Below are 19605 nucleotides of genomic sequence, written 5' to 3' on the forward strand. Positions count from 1 at the left end.
ACCACCCTCATACAGTTTTCTGTAGTGGGAGGAGCCTGCTGGTTCCCTCCCACAGCTCTGCTCTCTCTCTCCTGTTGCAGGGAGACTGGTCTTGTATCCGCCCCATCCTGCAGTTTTTGTAGTGGGTGGAGCCTGCTGGATCCCTCCCACAGCTCTGCTCTCTCCCCTGTTGCAGGGTGACTGGTCTTGACTCCGCCCCTCCTGCAGTTTTCTGTAGTGGGTGGAGCCTGCTGGATCGCTCCCACAGCTCTGCTCTCTCTCCCCTTTTGCAGGGGGACTGGTCTTGTCTCCGCCCCTCCTGCATTGTTCTGTAGTGGGTGTAGCCTGCTGGTTCCCTCCCACAGCTCTGCTCTCTCTCCTTGTGCAGGGAGACTGGTCTTACCTTCACCCCCTCATACAATTGTCTGTAGTGGGTGGAGCCTGCCGGGTCCCTCCCACAGCTCTGCTCCCTCTCCCCTGTTACAGGAAGATTGGTCTCATCTCCGCCCCCTCCTGCAGTTTTATGTAGTGGGTGGAGCCTGCTGGGTCCCTCCGACAGCTCTGCTCTCTCTCCTTCTGCAGGGAGACTGGGCTTGTCTCTGCCCACTCCTGCAGTTTTCTGTAGTGGGTGGAGCCTGCTGCCCCCCCCCCCACAGCTCTATATATAATAAGGTTCAGCGCCATGAAAGTCTTGGCTCCGCCCCTCCTGCAGCTTACTGTAGTGGGTGGAGCCTGCTGGATCCCTCCCACAGCTCTGCTCTTTTTTATTGTGCAGCTAAACTGGTCTTGTCTCTGCCCCCCCCCCCCCCCCTCCTGTAGTTTTCTGTAATGGGTGAAGCCTGATGGGCCCCTCCCACAGCTCTGCTCTCTGCACAGGCTACATACAACACAGTGATGTCACTGCTACTTTTACAGGGTAACATCTGGGTTTGCAAAGTCATTTGATACAGACAAAGCGTATTTATATCATTTGAGGAATATATTAAAATGAATGTGTTTTTTTTTTGCCCGGAGTTTAGCTTTAAGCAAAGTGAAGAGATATAAGAAGGCACAGTGCCATGAAAGTGTTTCATTTACCAACTACACAAGTAGACAAGTCTGCCTGGCCTGACACTGACGCCTGTCCTACTATTATCAGTCCAGGGCGTTCTAAATATATTACAGCTGCGACATTCCCATCAGCTTCTCCTGTCTCTATCTCTTACATAGTTTCCACAATTCATGTTGTCTGTGACTTCTCAGCCGCCGCTGTGTCATGTCATGGCAGGATAGAGTCAGAAAAGTAACTCATCAGCGAATACTATGGGCCGAGCTGTGCTCGCTGCCTATGCACTATATCAGGTATACCAGATGGCTGAGATCAGGGGCTCTCAATTCTTCCAAAACCTTCCATGTCCCAACAGAAAAGAATAAAGTTTATACTCACACAATGGAAGTATGGAAATGCAGCCATGTATTGAAATGCTAGAAGGCTCTGGATGGGGTTGGGTGTCATTGTGAGGAGGGCGATTTGTGGAGTTGGGTGGGGGAATCTACTGGTCTGGTAAGCAATTTTCAAGAGGTGGCTGGAGGGGGCACTGATGGAGGTTCGGGGGCACTGTGAGAAACTGTTAGAGGTACTAGAGCACCATGGACGGCTGGATGCTCTGCAGCAGGCCTGGGGACACTGAAGGAGCCTGGGCGGCTCTGTGGGGGATTTGGGGGCACTGTGAAGGCTTAGGGGGCCTTGGGGCATTGTGGGTCACTATGGCAAATTGGGATCTCAAATTGTGAAAAAATCATCGCAACCAACAATGGCAAGGTGAGATGGGCACTATGGAAGCCGGGAAGCACTGTGGAAGGTTAAAAATTTTTCAGATGGGTGTCACTGTGGGGAAAGTGGGGTTATGGAGTGGGTTAGGGGACTCTGCAGCAGACTTGGTGGCACCGTAGAGGATGATGTTTCTGGAGGGGGCACTGATGGAAGTTTGGGGGCACTGTGAGACACTGTCTGAAGTTGGGGACACTACAGAGGGCTGGAGGCTCAGCAGAAGGCTGGGGGGAACTGAGGGAGTTTGGGCAGCACTGTGGGAGGTTGAGGGGAGGCTTAGGGAGCCTGGGGGCACTATGCGAAGTTGGGGGCACTATGGAAGCCAGGAGGCATTGTGGGGCATTAAGAGATCTGCAGCTGTGTGTCAAGTGGGGTTGTGGAGTGTGTTAGGGGACTCTGTGGCAGACTTCGTGGCACCGTAGGTGATGAGGTTTCTAAAGGGGGCATTGATGGAGGTTGTTTGGGGGTACTGTGAGACACTGTGGAGTTTGGGGACATTATAAGGAGCTGGAGGCTCAGCAGCAGGCTGGGGGGCACTGAGGGAGGCTGGGAGCACTGAGGGAGGCTGGGCAACACTTTGGGAGGCTGGGGGGCACAGTGAAGGCTTAGGGGCCCTGGAGGCACTATGGGAAGTTGGGGGGGGGGGCACTATGGAAGCCAGGAGTCACTGTGGGAGATTAAGAGATCTGCAGCTAGGTATCATTGTTGGTAAAGTGGGGTTGTGGTTGTGAAGTAGGTTAGGGGACTCTTTACCAGACTTGGTGGCACCATAGGGGATGAGGTTTCTGGAGGGGTCACTGATGGAGGTTTGGGGGGACTGTGGGACACTGTCGAAGGTTGAGGGCATTATGGAGGGCTGGAGGCTCTGCAGCAGGCGGGGGGGGGGGGGCACTGTGGGACACTGTTGGAGATAGGGGGGCACTATGGAGGGCTGGAAGCTCTGGAGCAGGCTAGGGGGCGCTGAGGGAACCTGGGCGGCACTGTGGGAGATTGGGGGGGGGGCACTGTAAAGGCTTAGAGGACCTAGGGGCACTGTGGGTCACTATGGGAAATTGGGGGGGGGGGCATTATGGAAGCCGGGAAGCACTGTGGAAGGTTAAAAGATCTGCGGATGGGTGTCACTGTTGGTAAAGTGGGGTTATGGAGTGGGTTAGGGGACTCTGCAGCAGACTTGGTGGCACTGTAGGGGGTGAGGTTTCTGGAGGGGGCACTGATGGAGGTTTGGGGGCACTGTGAGATACTTTTAGAGGTTGGGGGCACTATAGAGGGCTGTAGGCTCTGCCGCAGGCTGGGCGGCACTTTTGGAGGTTTAGGGGCACTGTGAAGACTGAGGGGACCTTGGGGCACTATGAGAAATTAGGGGGCACAATGAAAGCTGGGAGACACTGTTGAAAGTTAGGAGATCTGCAGCTGGGTATCACTGTGGGGAAAGGGGTGTTGTGAAGTGGGTTAGGGGACACGGAAGCAGACTTGATGACACCATAGGGGAAGATTTCCCCTGTGTTCCTGTTCTGGTGATCACCTAAAATTTAGGATTTTCATCACTTTTACTTTCGATGATAATGGTAAACATGACAAATTGAGAGGGAGAATCTCCCTAACGAAAGCACAGATGGCAATAAAAACCTGAGAAGGGTCCTGATCCCTCTAGACTCTATCATCCAAAACTATCGAAAAATGTTTTGCATTCAGTCAATTTTAAACTGATTATAAGTTCTGTTAAACAGTGCAGTAGAATGTAAGCAGCAGACGTTGAAATGTTAAAATCAGGTTTATTTTGCTGGCTAACAGGACTGAGGGCTGGAGAACGGTTACACTTTGAACCTTTTTAGCCAAGATGCCTTTCATGAGATCTGTAATGCTTCACAGCTACCAGTACTGGATAAGGGACACAGTCTGCATGGAGTTTGTATGTTCTTCCTATGCTAGTTTAGGCTTCTGAGTGCTCCGGGTTCCCTCCCAGAAACATAATGGTAAGTTACCTGAGTTTGGCTCTGTACATGGCAGCGGTGGGAACATTAGACTGCAAGCTTTTCTGGGACAAAGACTGATGCAAAGAGGTCAGAGTTCTGTTTAAGGGGCAAATGGTGATTACTGGTGGAAGTGATACTGGGTGGGGAAGAAAAAAAAATTGTGACAAAAGGAAAGAATGAAGAAAGAAAAGAGAAGAAGGGAGGGAAAGAAAAAGAAAATAAAGAGGAAAGTAGAAAGAAAGGAGGAAGAAAAAAATGTGTTATTATTATGAAGAAAGAAATGAAGAAAGAAAGAAGGAAGGAATGAAAGGAGAGAAGAAAGAAGGAAGGACAGTAAGGTAGGAAATTGAGATGAAAGGAGCAAGGGAGGAAAGAAAAAAAGTCAGGAAGGAAGAAATTGGAGCAAAAGAAAGTAGGGAAGGAAAAAAAAGAGAGAAATAGGGAAAGAAATGAAATAAAGACAAAAGTAGGAAATAAGGAAGAATACATAAAGATAATTGGGAAGAAAGAAAGAAAGAAAGAAAGAAAGAAAGAAAGAAAGAAAGAAAGAAAGAAAGAAAGAAAGAAAGAAAGAAAGAAAGAAAGAAAGAAAGAAAGAAAGAAAGAAAGAAAGAAAGAAGGAAATTGGAACAAAAGGAAAGAAAGAAAGAAAGAAAGAAAGAAAGAAAGAAAGAAAGAAAGAAAGAAAGAAAGAAAGAAAGAAAGAAAGAAAGAAAGAAAGAAAATTGGGACAAAAGGAAAGAGGGAAGAAAGAAAGAAAGACATTTGGGACAAAAGGAAAGAAGAAAGAAAGAAAGAAAGAAAGAAAGAAAGAAAGAAAGAAAGAAAGAAAGAAAGAAAGAAAGAAAGAAAGAAAGAAAGAAAGAAAGAAAGAAAGAAAGAAAGAAAGAAATGTGGGACGAAAGAAAGAAAGAAAGAAAGAAAGAAAGAAAGAAAGAAAGAAAGAAAGAAAGAAAGAAAGAAAGAAAGAAAGAAAGAAAGAAAGAAAGAAAGAAAGAAAGAAAATTTGGATGAAAGAAAGGAAGAAAGAAAATTGGGACAAAAGGAAAGAGGGAAGAAAGAAAGAAAGAAAAGAGAGAAGAAGGGAGGGAAATAATGAAAATAAAGGGGAAAGTAGGAAGACGGGAGGAAGAAGAAAAATAAAAATATTATTATTATTAATAAGAAAGAATTAAAGAAAGAAGGAAAGGAAACTGGAATGAAATGAAAAAGAGAAAGAAAGAAAGAGAACAGAAACTGGGATGAAAGGAAAAAGGGTAGAAAGAAAGAAAAGAGAGAAGGAGGGAAAGAAATTAAATAAAAAGGAAACTAAGAAAGAAACCAAAATTGGGATGAAATGAAAGAGGGAAGAAAGAAAGGAAAGAGAGAAGAAAGTAAAAAAGGAGGAAAGTGGGAAGAAAAGAAAGAGAGAAAGAAAGAACGGGAGGAGGAAAGTAAGGAATAGAGGGAGAAAATGGGGAAAAAATACAATAATTATAATAATATTAGTATTAATATTCTATAAAGAAAGAAGCGAAGGAAGGTAAGAAAGAAAAAAAATTGTGAAGGAAGGAAGAAAGAGCGAATAGAGAGAAGGAGGGAAAGAAAGTAAATAAAGAGGAAAGTAGGAAGGAAAGAAACAAAGAAAGTAAGAAAGAAAGAAAAAAAAAAAGGAAAGTAAGGAAGAGAGGGAGAAAGATGGAAATATATTAGTATTATTATTATGGAAAGAAAGAAACAAAGGAAGGTAGGAACTTTTGAATAAAGGAAAGAGAGAAGGAGGGAAAGAAACAAAACAAAGAAGAAAGTAGAAGGTAAGGAAGGGAGTGAGGAAGAGGAAAGAGAAGTAAAGAATTGATACTATTATTATTGTTATGATTCTTCTGCTGAGTATTGAGCCAGTCTCTCCATCACAGAGCAGTAGAGAAGAAGTGAGTGGATCTGCACTCCTTTGTGTTCAGTTCAGCACAGATGGGGAGGGGTAATTTTCACCCCTGCAGTGTGTGGGAGGTCTGAATAACACTGCAGATCAACAACTGCTCGCTGGTAGCAAAGTGTATCAGCCGCAGGCCCCTCCAGCCACACCACCGGCCAGCGTGCTGCACCTCACATCTGCTGCGCACTACACACAAACAAATATTAGTCAACAGAGGTCAAAGGTGACTGAGGAAATCTACGCTAACTCCCCGCAGCTGACTCCCCCTAGACCCCCCTTTTTGTCTTTTCTGACATCTAAAATGAGATGTAGCAATGCATCATTCCCTAAACACTATTCCACCTTTCCCAAGTTCCCAAGCAAGAGAAATGTCCTTCCAAACATTCCTAATACATAAAATAAAAAAATAAAAATAAAAACAAAGGGGATAATCGGACAAAGATGTGATGCAGCAGCAGCAGCAGCGCCTCTGTTCCTTGGTGACCTCAGGCTGATGGAAAGGGTTGTGTTGTCTGTAATCAAAGCTTCTTTAATATTTAATGAGATCTCATTAGTCCAAATGCTGCAGGTTCTGGGGCTGTCCGGCACTCACGGCTAAAAGGAGGAAAAAAAAAAAAATGAGTGGGGGAGTTCTGGTGTGACACCCCCCTTCCCACTGCAGTTGCCTTCAGAGCCCTGAATGTCTATTTTCAGGCTCTCCTTGTTTCTGGTGTGTGCTAGCAGCCCAACTGCCTGTCTTGATTTGTCATAATGCAGAGAAGGAGAGAAAAGAGAAGCCTGCTTTGCAGCATTGCAGGTACGGAGGCACCAAAAGGACAAAAGAACCCTGGCTTCCCAAGCAATCCGGCAAGGGAGGGAGGTAGAGGGGGTGGGGGAGGCAGAGGTAGCCCCTCCCCGAGCGAAGGCAGACAGTTGTCATCTGAGGGCAAGCGAGAGAGGTGGAACAAAGCTTTAGGCGTGCTCTGTTTCAGCACTGCTTCATGGACAGCGCCAAACTGCACCTGCATTCTTGGAAAGTCAAGCTTTGGACTTTCTTAGAGGCAGCTTAAGGCTTTGGACAGAGAGGGGAGGGCAAGGGCTGCGAAAGGGGGGCGATCCAAAAAAAAAAAAAAAGAGAGAAAACTCTAGCCTGCCTTCTCCCAGAACAACGTCAAGGCAGGGACAGAGATTAGCGAGCTAAAGAAAACTCCGGATGAACTCTTTAGCCGGGAGCGACACGTGCAGAGGAGCTCCGCCGCTGTGTTTACCTGCAACACGTGTTCTTTGAAAGACTTCTTACCCCACCCAGAGAGGGAGAGACCCGTACCCCTTCCAGTTACAAAACTTTTCTCCTTTGCCCAGTCTTGGAATGTGCGGTCCAAAAGTGGACTTTATCTAAGCAGGACTGTCCATGGAGGGTAAACTGGAAGGTAGATGATTTTCACTTCTCGGGGGGGAGGGTTTGATGTGTGTCTTGTGTCCAGGTCCTTTGTGTCATTTGTGTCTTCTTGTGTTTTTGCTGTGGCTACTTTCAAAAAAAAAATTCTTTCTTTCTAAAAAATCTGCAGCAGAAGTTTCCCTGCTTTGGCAACAAAGATTTAGAAAGGACTCTTAAATCTTACAGGCTTCGTTCAAAAGCCAGCAACCAATCACGGCTCTTATTTTGGGGGTCGGATGTTCACGTTGCAATGGGCTGACACGCTATTGTTGCTGTTTGCATTGTCCTATTAGACTCACTTGGGTGACTTTGATGTGTAAGATACTGAAAAGTGATGGACTTTTAACTCTTAATTGGAATTGTAGCCCCTAAAACTGATATATTGGGGTCAGGGGACAGGTTACTAGCGGATTGTTTAATATCGGGGAAGTTAGGAAGCTTTATCCATGATTTAGATAATGAGAAGTGATGGACTTTTAACTCTTAATTGGAATTGTAGCCCCTAAAACTGATATATTGGGGTCAGGGGACAGGTTACTAGTGGATTGTGTATTATTGGGGAAGTTAGGAAGCTTTATCCATGATTTAGATACTGAAAGGTGTTGGAGGTTTAATTCTTAATTGGAATTGTAAACCTAAAACTAATACTTTTGGGTCAGGGGATACAATATCGGGGAGTGCAGATGTGTTACCCACGTTTTAGATACTGAAAAGTGTTGGATGTTTAATTCCTAATTAGAATTGTAGACCTAAAACTAATACGTTGGGGTCACGGGATACGTTGTGTATTATTGGGGAGTGCACAAGCTTTACCCACGTCTTAGATACTGAAGAGTGTTGGAGGTTTAATTCTTAATTGGAATTGTAGACCTAAAACTAATATGTTGGGGGTCAGATGATACGTTGTGTCTTATCGGGGAGTTCAGAAGCTTTACCCACATCTTAGATACTGAAAAGTGTTGGAGGTTTATTTCTTAATTAGAATTGTAGACCTAAAACTAATACGTTGGGGGTCAGGTGATACGTTGTGTATTATTGGGGAGTACACAAGCTTTACCCACGTTTTAGGTACTGAAGAGTGTTGGAGGTTTAATTCCTAATTAGAATTGTAGACCTAAAACTAATACGTTGGGGTCAGGTGATACATTGTGTATTATTGGGGAGTGCACAAGCTTTACCCACATTTTAAATGCTGAAGAGTGTTGGAGGTTTAATCCTTAATCGTAATTGTAAACCTAAAAGTAATACGTTGGGGGTCAGGTGATACATTATGTATTATTGGGGAGTTCAGAAGCTTTACCCACGTTTTAGATACTGATAAGTGTTGGAGGTTTAATTCTTAATTGGGGTTGTAAACCTGAAACTAATAGGTTGGTGTCAAGGGATACATTGTGTATTACCAGGGAATGTAAGAAGCTTTAGCCATGTTTTAGATACTGAAAAGTGTTGAACTTTTAATCCCTAATCGGAATTGTGGACCTAAAACGAATACGTTGGGGTCAGGGGATACATTGCGTATTATCGGGGAGTGCAGAAGCAATGCACCTTTGCTCTAACAAACTTTGCAGCTAATGCTTGCTCATATCGAAGCCTGTGAGGGTCATTCACCTTGTGAACTGATAAAGAGAGACTTCGGAAAAAAGTATCCAAAAATCACTTTCTTTATCATTTGATTGTTATCGTAATCATTAAAAAGCCTTTGCTTTAATGACTATAACCCCAGTCTTCCAATGGCCTTTTTTGCACTGCAAATGGGGTAATGATACCCCCAGGTCATAAAAGGGTTAAAGAGTTTCAATAAAAACTGATCTAAAATTGAAAAAGGCTTCTGAAGTTTTAAAACGATCAGACGCATTTAACAGACTCGCACAGCTAGCCCTAGGTTATAGATCACCTATTGATGAGTGTTAAATAATTCAGCGGACAAATTGCTTTACTATAAGGGGTAGCAATGCTCTGTGGAGTTAAATACACTGTACAGACACGGGCTTGGGAGGCTGTAATTCTTATCTTGGGACTCTTAGGCTAAATATAATTTGTTAACATTGACAAGGTCTGTACATAGGATGAACCGGCCAGCACGGCACGCTGTTCAAGAGGTTTTTTTGTGTGTGTTTGCAAACACAATGGGATTGCTTTACTAAAACTGTTGATGGTAGCCAATCAGCTTCTAGCTTCAGCTTGTTCAAATAAGCTTTGACAATAAAACCTGGAAGCTGATTGGTTTATATGCAGAGCTGCTCCAGATTTTGCAGTTTTAGTAAATCAACCCCAATGGGTCTGATTTACTAAAGGAGTTGAGAATCTGTGAATATTCACTTCAGTTATATAAAAAGCAAGTTCCTGTTTACCTACAGTAGATCCTCTGCAGGTAATTGGCTCATTGAAGTCAATGATTACCAAGTTTATAGTGTGAAGTAACTCAACCTCTTTAGTAAAGCAGCCCAATGGGGTGGACCCTCACCAATTGCCCTGCTTAGTGTTGATTGGGTGTGAATATCTGAGATCAAACAACCAGGATGCTTTAGGTTATTGTTGCATTTAGTTGATCATTTTGTAACCGGACCAAGAACGAACACTTGTTATGTAGACTTGATCCAGTGTGTACCTCTGAGATCAAACAAACTGTAATGCAAGAAGTTAAAGAATGTTGCACTTAGTTGATCATTTGTAACCGGACCAAGAACGAACACTTGTTTTGTAGACTTGATCCAGTGTGTACCTCTGAGATCAAACAACCGGAATGCATTAAGTTAAAAAATGTTGCATTTGGTTGATAATTGTGTAACCAAACCAAGAACGAACGCTTGTTAGGTAGACCTACTCGGTGTGTACCTCTGAGATCAAACAACCGGAATGTATTAAGTTAAAAAATGTTGCATTTAGTTGATATTTTGTAACCGGACCAAGAACGAACACTTGTTAGGTAGACCTAACTCAGTGTGTACCTCAAGAACGAACACTTGTTACGTAGACTTGATCCAGTGTACCTCTGAGATCAAACAACCAGAATGCATTAGGTTAAAAAACGTTGCATTTAGTTAATAATTTTGTAACCGGACCAAGAACGAACGCTTGTTAGGTAGACCTAACTCAGTGTGTACCTCAAGAACGAACTCTTGTTAGGTAGACCTACTCGGTGTGTACCTCTGAGATCAAACAACCAGAATGCATTAAGTTAAAAAATGTTGCATTTAGTTGATATTTTGTAACCGAACCAAGAACGAACACTTGTTAGGTAGACCTAACTCAGTGTGTACCTCAAGAACGAACACTTGTTACGTAGACTTGATCCGGTGTGTACCTCTGAGATCAAACAACCAGAATGCATTAGGTTAAAAAACGTTGCATTTAGTTAATAATTTTGTAACCGGACCAAGAACGAACACTTGTTAGGTAGACCTAAGTCAGTGTGTACCTCAAGAGCGAACACTTGTTACGTAGACTTGATCCGGTGTGTACCTCTGAGATCAAACAAACCGGAATGCATTCGGTTAAAACAATTTTCATTTAGTTGATAGTTTGTTACCAAGCAAGTTCCTGTTTACCTATATCCTCTGCAGGTAATTGGCTCATTGAAGTCAATGATTACCAAGTTTATAGTGTGAAGTAACTCAACCTCTTTAGTAGGCAGCCCAATGGGGTGGACCCTCACCAATTGCCCTGCTTAGTGTTGATTGGGTGTGAATATCTGAGATCAAACAACCAGAATGCATTAAGTTATTGTTGCATTTAGTTGATAAATTTGTAACCAAACCAAGAATGAACACTTGTTTTGTAGACTTGATCCGGTGTGTTCCTCTGAGATCAAACAAACCGGAATGCAATAAGTTAAAAAATTTTGCATTTGGTTGATAATTTTGTAACCAAACCAAGAACGATTGCTTGTTAGGTGGACCTAACTCAGCGTGTACCTCAAGAAGGAACGCTTGTTAGGTAGACCTAACTCGGTGTGTACCTCTGAGATCAAACAAACCGGAATGCATTAGGTTAAAAAATGTTGCATTTAGTTGATCATTTGTAACCAAACCAAGAACGAACGCTTGTTACGTAGACTTGAGTTACTACCTCTGAGATCAAACAAACCGGAATGCATTGTATAAATGTTGCCTTTAGCTGATCGAAAACAAAAGCTTGCTACTTAGACTTTTGATTCAGTGTAAAGCTGAGATCAAACAACCGGAATACTTTTTAGAAAAAATTAAAATTGTTGCCGACCGTTTGTAACCGGACCAAGAATGAAAGCCAAATCACTAATACATTGCTTTTAAATAAACCCGTCTGGGCTTCTCATTCCAAGACTGAAGTTTGAGTTTAAATACAGGATGTTTGAAATAACATTCCAAGGGGAAAAAAAAAAAAAGGAAAGTCAGGTCTGCTTCCAACAGGAAACACTAAATCTTATTGCAGAATTTGATTTCCATGTAACCTCTGGATGTTCTGCAATTCGTGTGACAATGGCCACATTGGAAATCTCAGAGCCAGCAGCGGAAGAAAAGGTACGCTCCAAAAAAAAAAAAAAAAAGACGTTCTGCAGTGCCTCTCGCTCTCCGATAACAACGTTGAGCGTTCCATATTACTGCATTCGCTGGGTGTTCATTCATTGTGAGCTGCAGTGATGTCACGCTGCCTTCATACTGAGGTTATTAGCTGGAGGATCAGGATTGCTGCATTCGTTGGGCAGGCTCTTTGCCTGTGTGTGTTGTCATGTATTGTAGCTAAGCCTTGTTCATTGGCTTGCATGGATTTGTGAATGGAAACAGGGACCCGTCCGCTCTATAGAACCGCGTTGCAGTGACTGATTTTTTATTTATTTTTTGTGAATGAAAACACTTCAAGCTCCAACTCGAGACGAGGCTGAAAGAAAAGGACCGCCATGGGAAGCCTCGGGTTAAATTCAGCATTAAAAAAAGGCAGTTTTAGGGATCTTTTAGTGAAAGATGAAAGCATACGTTGTTTTGACTTGTTGCATTTTAATGAATTTTGCTGTTACCATAGGCTGATGTCACCTGTGTGTTGTGTTTGAACCGTCTCAGCTTTTAGATGTTGTATTGTTGTGTGCCGGCGGTGAGTTAATTGAAGCAGCAACAGGAGTGCTAATTGGTCTCATTTGCCGTGATGGCAATCCATTAAAGCGGACGCGGAGGTTATTTAATAAGGCGGGGAGGGGAGAGGCAAAGTGCAGGAAGCCACAGCAACCCATCGGGATGGAATCTTTCATTGGTTTGACTGCTCTGAACTTCCAACCGGTGAAATCAGCTCGCTGCTGGTTGCTGGCCTCGTTGCTCTTTGTCCCCCACATTGTTATATTCATTGGGTAAAAAAAAAAAAGAATGTTTTGTCTCAAAACACCAAAAATACCAAAAAAAGAAAACACCAAAACCAAGCAGACGTATTTAATGTGATTTTCTATAAACGTTGGCAATCAAAAGAATAAAAAAAAAGAACGTTTGGTCTCAAAACACCAAAACCAAGCAGACGTATTTAATGTGATTTTCTATAAACTTTGGCAATCAAAAGAATTTTTTATTTATTGTTTTTGCAAATGAGATACTCTTCATAAAGCACAATGCTTATCGGCCGTTGGGCAGTGTTCCATATATAGGAATAGCGGGAAAAGAATCAAAACAACATTCCATTGTGGAACAATACAAACTCCATCGTGCCATGCTGCAAGTGGGCGGGGCATAGGACACAGGGCAGGCCAATGGGAGAAGAGAGCCTGGAAAAGCTGCCTCTTGGCACATTTATTTCTCGTAGTGATTGTTAACGCTCGATGCTGCCGAAGTGATAAAAGGACTATGACAGATTCTGGGTCGCGGTTGAATGAGAGCAGCCTGCTTTCGGGTTTGATTTAAAAGATAAGCGCCCTTTTCACCGGCTGCTCTATAAATTAGACAAATCAAGCAAATGTGCAAATTAAATATTTACGTTTTTTTTTTTTACCTTCCTGATCCTTGAAAGGTCAAAATTCCTGGCAATTTATAATGAATCTGTATATAAGAACTAAATTAAAGCGGTATTAAACCCAAAAGCAAACATTTAATATATTGCATGATGATGTTTGGTAACCACAGCGCTGCCCTATTATGGTGCAATAAAACAATGAACAAAACCGTCATCTAGTGCTGGACCAAATAAATTCTAAACCTTGAATAAAGTGCTGGATATAATAAATCAAGTGCTAATAATAAAGTGCGCCATGCAAATCTAAATCAAACAAATTGTCCATAGGCATAAATAAGTGCATAAAACTTTGGTGAATCTTGCAGCAATATGAGTCCAAAGTCCACAGACCATTGCGCGGGTTCACATTCATTAATTTAATATTTTACAGCTTACCAATTCTTAGATGTGATGGCTGCATTTGTTTTCTTTTTTAGGTTTTCTTTCTTCTATTCTCATTCTCATCTGGTGATCCAGCCAGCCAGTCTGTTGTACTTAAAAAGTGCAAGGTCTCCTTCGGGTATATCAGTTTACAGGGATGAGACAAACCATTTAATGCTGACAGGGATGCCTACAATGATCAGCTTTTATTTATTTATTTAAAAAGGTTATCCCAAAAGGGAAAAGAAAAACACAGTTTGCTGTATCTGCGCATAGATGGAGAATTGTGAGCTGGAGTTTGGCTTCAATTTGTTTGTGTATTTAACCACTTCCCGCCTGGCCTATAGCAAAATGACGGGCAGGCAGGGGGAATAGTTATACGACTGGGCGTCATAGGACATCCAGCAGGATAAGCAGCTTGTGCCTGCCCCCTGGGGCGGCGATCGGTGGTACGATGTGTCGCTCTGGCACACCGCATCGCCGATCTCAGTAAAGGGCCTATGACGTAGGCCCTTTACCACGTAATCCGTTGTGACCAATCACAGCTGATCACAGAGGTAACCAGGAAGTGCCAGTAATCGGCTTTCCTCAGTTTGCGCTTAGAAGGCGCGAGTAGAGAAAAGCTGATCAGCGGCTCTCCTGATTGGGGGGGGGGGGGAGTCTGCACTGATAATCAGCATGTTTATCAGTGCAGCCCACAACAGATGCCAATCAGTGCAAATAAAAAATCAGAATCAGTGCCCATCACAGATGCCAATTAGTGCCCATCAGTAATGCCTGTCAGTGCCTGCTCATTAATGCTGCTTATCAGTTCCATTTATCAGTGCCCGTCAGTGCCACCCATCATTGCCCATAATTGCTGCCTATCAGTGCCTCCTATCAGTGCTCATAAGTGCCACCTATTAGAGCCCATCAATGCCTATCAGTGCCGCATACCAGTGCCACCTATCAGTGCCCATCACAGATGCCAATTAGTGCCCATAAGTAATGCCTGTCAGTGCCTGCTCATCAATGCTGCCTATCAGTGCCATTTATTAGTGCCCGCCAGTGTTACCCATCACTGCCCATAATTGCCGCCTATCAGTGCTGCCTATCAGTGCTCATAAGTGCCACCTATTCCAGTCCATCAATGCCACCTATCAGTGCTGTTTATAAGTGCCCATCAGCACCGCATATCAGTGCCGCCTATCAGTGTCCAGCAGTCCGGCATTTCAGTGCCACCTATCAGTGCCCATCAGTGCTGCATATCAGTGTCGCCTATCAGTGCTGCATATTAATGCCTCCTCATCGGTGCCACCTAACCAGTGTCGCCTCATCAGTGCCCATCAGTGCAGCCTCATCAGTGCCCATCAGTGAAAGAGAAAACGTACTTATTTACAAAATTCTATAACAGAAATGTCTTTCTAATTTGTTTAGCAATAAAAAATTAAAAAAAACCCCAGTGGTGATCAAATACCACCAAAAGAAAGCTTTATTTGTGGGAAAAAATGATAAAAATGTAATATGGGTATATTGTAGCATGACTGCGCAATTGTAATTCAAAGTGTGACAGCGCTGAAAGCTGAAAATTGTTCCTGGCAGGAAGGGGGGTGAAAGTGCTCTGTATTGAAGTGGTTAAATTTGTTAGTACACCTAACACCCCCCCCCCCCCAAAACTGATAATGCTGCTGTCCAAAGGTGCCCCCTGTGCACTCCATCCAGAGTGGGGGCGCTCTAATACAGGAAGTGTGTTACTGTCAGTACTGGGACAGGGTTATCCAGCGCCCAAGGCATGGATCCAGAATTGCACCCCTCTTCTCCACTGTTAATACATGCTGTACAATGGGTGTACATCCCTGCCCTCTTGCTTCACTGCGCCTGGGGAAGCTGCGCCCCCTGCCCATCCCCTTGTCCTGGCCAGATCACTAGGTAAAAACAGAGTGAAAAGGGATTAAAAAAAAAAAAAGAAAATGAATGCAGCCACCACATCGAATAATTTGTAAGCTGCTACATATTACGTTTTTGATTTTGGGTTTAATAGAGCTTTAAGTGCCTAGTGCCATGACGTTGCAGTACTGAGGTCCTGGGTTCAATTACCAACAGACACCCTGTTTTGCATTGAGATTATACTGCATATGACCCAAAGTAGCTGAATGCCTGCCAGCTCAGTATTCCAAAGCCAAGGGCATTAATGTGAAGCCGGTCCTCTCTTTACTCTCCTGGCACGGCCTCCAATAGATGTTGGAACATTGTCGGTGTCATTCTCTTCCATTCAGAGCTTCGGTGAAGGTTGGGCAGTGATGTCAGGCTGTGGGGCTTGGCCTTCATCCATCCTTCCAGTCTATCTCACACGCACTCGGTTGGGTTAGGTCCAGCCAATCCCGTCCTTCCTCTGCATTCTCATCCAACCGCTGGGGCAAAAATGTGACAAACCGACTTGGCAACCTGGCATCTTATGGTAACGTAACGTCACATTGCACTTCAGCAAGACCCATCCTACTTCCAGGGTCTGCTGCTGGAGGTCTCATGGCTTTAAAGCGATATTAAACCCCAAAAATTCAATAAATTGCAGCTTACCAGTCATTAGATGTGGTGGCTCTATTAGTTTTCTTTTTTTTTTCTCCTCTGTTTTCAAACAGTGATCTGGCCAGTAACACGCCTCCTGTATTAGAGCACCCCCCACTCTGGATGAAGGAGCACAGGGGCACCCTTGGACAGCAGCATTGTCAGTCTGCGAGAAGGGGATTGTTAGATGAACAGCAGATTTTGATTCACTAACACATTGAAGCCAAACTGCAGCTCACACGTGATAATCAGTTACACTAAACAGTTTTCTTTATTTTGGGATAAAGGTTTTACATAAATTTAAAAAAGCTGATCATTGTAAGCACCCCTGTCAATGTTAAATGGTTTGTCCCATCCCTGTTACTGATATATTTTCTTGGAGAGCTTGTTGTTTTGAAAAACAACAGACTTTCTGACTGGATCATCAGATGAAAAAAAAAAGAAAGAAAGCCTAAAGAAGAAAACAAATGCAGCCATCACGTCTAAGAATTGGTAAGCTGCGATATAATACAATATGCTGATGTACATAGATGAACTGCCAGGTTATAATGAAGTTTAAAAAAAGAGAGAAAAGGCAATGCATTGCCGTGTGCGTGCATTATGCAAACTTTATCGTTGGTGTAAATGAGTCCCCAATCCATCTGCATTAGATTATGTCTCTGACACACACATACTGTAGATATATGTTCAATCGATCAGAAGCAATTTATACAATTTTAACTGTGTTGATTGATACAGCAGTCAAAATTTACTGAAAGCTGGATGTGGCCCTTCACTTGCCTTTGACCAGCCTTTAGGACACTTTTCTTCCCACTTATTCCAATGATGGGGCTTTATTCCCCCCCCCCCCCCACTGAGACCAATGATGGGGCACTATTCCTCCCACTGACACCAATGATGGGGCACTATTCCTCCCACTGACACCAATGATGGGGCACTATTCCCCCCACTGAGACCAATGATGGGGCACTATTCCTCCCACTGACACCAATGATGGGGCACTATTCCTCCCACTGAGACCAATGACGGGGCACTATTCCCCCCACTGAGACCAATGATGGGGCACTATTCCTCCCACTGACACCAATGATGGGGCACTATTCCCCCCACTGAGACCAATGATGGGGCACTATTCCTCCCACTGACACCAATGATGGGGCACTATTACTCCCACTGAGACCAATGATGGGGCACTATTCCACCCACTGATACCAATGATGGGGCACCATTCCTCCCACTGATACCAATGATGGGGCACTATTCCTCACACTGATACCAATGATGGGGCACTATTCCTCCCACTGACACCAATGATGGGGCACTATTCCTCCCACTGACACCAACGATGGGGCACTATTCCTCCCACTGACACCATTGATGGGGTACTATTCCTCCCATTGACACCAATGATGGGGTACTATTTCTCCCACTGATACCAATAATGGGGTACTATTCCTCCCACTAACACCAATGATGGGGTACTATTCCTCCCATGACACCAATGATGGGGTACTATTCCTCCCATGACACCAATGATGGGGCACTATTTCTTTTACTTATACCAATGATGGAGCACTACTCCACCCACTGATACCAATGATAGGGTGCTATTCCTCCTCCATGGAATGGTGTCAGGCAATGGACTGCATGTTAGTTCATCCTACAGATCAACAGACACTATTCCTTCCACTGACACCAATGATGGGACATTATTCCTTCCACTGACACCAATGATGGGACATTATTCCTCCCACTGACACCAATGATGGGGCACTATTCCTTCCACTGACACCAATGATGGGGCACTATTCCTCCCACTGACACAAATAATGGGGCGTTATTCCTCCTACTGACCACAGACTGGTGACCAAACAAATTTTTTTAGTCCCACCACCTCCAAGCCCGAAGCATTGATTACTTCCATTGATTCTGGGACATTTTCTACTCCCAGTGGCCACAGTGCCCCCCCCCCCCCTCCAAAGTCTAAAGGACAGTAAACTGGCCCTTTGTTTAGAAACTTTGGAGATCCCTGCTTTAAAGGAATCCAGATTCAGACATTGACAAACGTCTTCTGAAAATACTTTATACCTGGCTGCCTCTGATCAGCTAAGTTAGAGGAAGGTCCTTCTCATCTGCATATTTTTTCAGGACAAAGATATAAAAAAAATCCAAGCCCTTGGATCAGCCAAGCAACTAGCATTTTCAAGAGGAGAAAAGTTCAGCCCTGGCCACCTACATATTTATTCGATCAGGTTCCCTTCAAACGCCCTGTAGCGACTTTCACCGAATGCTACCTCTCTGCATTTTCCCAGAAACCGCAGGCACGCAAATGGAAAATTAAACCGTTTCCAATCATCCATCAAATGTAAATATTTTCCGTACCCAATAAAATCGAATGAAAACATTCAGCAGACACAAGCTCTCTGAGATCAGCAATAATCAATAAGAGGGTTTCGCTCTTCCTCTCTAAATAATCCGACTCTTTCAAGGAAGCGAAGGCAGTTCCTGGACATAGAAAATCTCTCTGCGTCTTCTTACCTAATTGTCTGCAATTAGCAGCTCCTTAACATTGGAAGACAAAGAGGGAGGATGATGTCATAATGGGAGACTGAGAGCTGGTAATGAGCCGCGCACATGATGCGCCGTGCCTGCGTTCTCTTCATTCTCTTCAGCCGTGTAGAAGACAATGGCAGCCTTTAACTCCTTCTGCTTTCCAAGAACTTAAAGGATAACTTCACTTTTGTGGGGAAAAATTAGCAAAAAAATAATATATTTATCCTATACAATTGTTACACAAGCCATGTGGTAATTAAATGTTATTAACCCCTTCACGCCTAAGGTTAAAACAAATCTTAACCACTTGCATAGGCGTGCGCAGGGGGCGTTTTGGGTGTGCCTGGGTACACCCTAATCACCAAGGTTGCCAACCATACAGTGTCTGTAAAAATCCCAAGGCTACAGTTGCTCCGTGTCTCTGCTGTCTCCTCAGCCAATGGGAATGACGCTGTACCCACCCCCTTTCCCAGCCTGCCTTATTTGACTATAGAACAGGAGGTGTCGGCAGCTGGAGCGGGTGGGAGAGGGAGGAGGAAACACAGCCTGCAGTGTGGGACGGACTTACAGGAAAAGGTAAGCTGGGCTAAGCACAATGAAGTCATTTCACATACGTACACACACATGCATGTGTGCTTGGGCTTTGGGGTGCACACCCTAATGCAATAGGCTTAGCACACCTATGACCGCTTGCCTACTGGGCACTTTCACCCCCTTCCTGCCAAGGGCAATTTTCAGCCTGCAGCGCTCTCACACTTTAAATGACAATTGTGCGGTCATGCAACACTGTACCCAAACAACATTTTTATTATTTTTTTCACACAAATAGAGCTTTCTTTTGGTGGTATTTACTCGACACTGTTTTTTTTTTATTTTTTGCTAAATAAACAAAAAAAGACCAAAAACTTTGAAAAAAAACTTCTTCATAGTTTGTTATACAATTTTGCAAACAGGTAATTTTTATCTTTCACTAATGTGCGCCGATGAGGCTGCACTGATGGGCACTGATGGGCACTAATGGGGTGGCACCGGTGGGCACTGATGAGGCTGCACTGATGGGCACTGATGAGATGGCACTGGTAGGCAC

At 43.9% G+C, this 19605-nt stretch overlaps 1 protein-coding gene across 10 annotated transcripts in view; it reads left to right on the top strand.

Moving 5' to 3' along the window:
• The window catches only part of CAMTA1 (calmodulin binding transcription activator 1), a 2131086-nt gene that overhangs the window by 1965502 nt on the left and 145979 nt on the right, over positions 1-19605 (top strand). Inside the window, exon 1 of one of the 10 annotated variants that reach the window (XM_082273271.1) lies at positions 6166-7086. The exons of the other annotated variants lie outside the window; for them this stretch is intronic. Coding sequence (XP_082129397.1) covers positions 7068-7086 — 19 coding nt within the window. The 5' untranslated portion in view covers positions 6166-7067. Of the gene's footprint in view, positions 1-6165; positions 7087-19605 lie in introns of those variants that run through there. 10 annotated transcript variants of the gene reach the window in all.

This window comes from Pelophylax lessonae (genome assembly GCF_965119305.1).
Source record: "Pelophylax lessonae genome assembly, chromosome: 12".
NCBI lineage: Eukaryota > Metazoa > Chordata > Amphibia > Anura > Ranidae > Pelophylax > Pelophylax lessonae.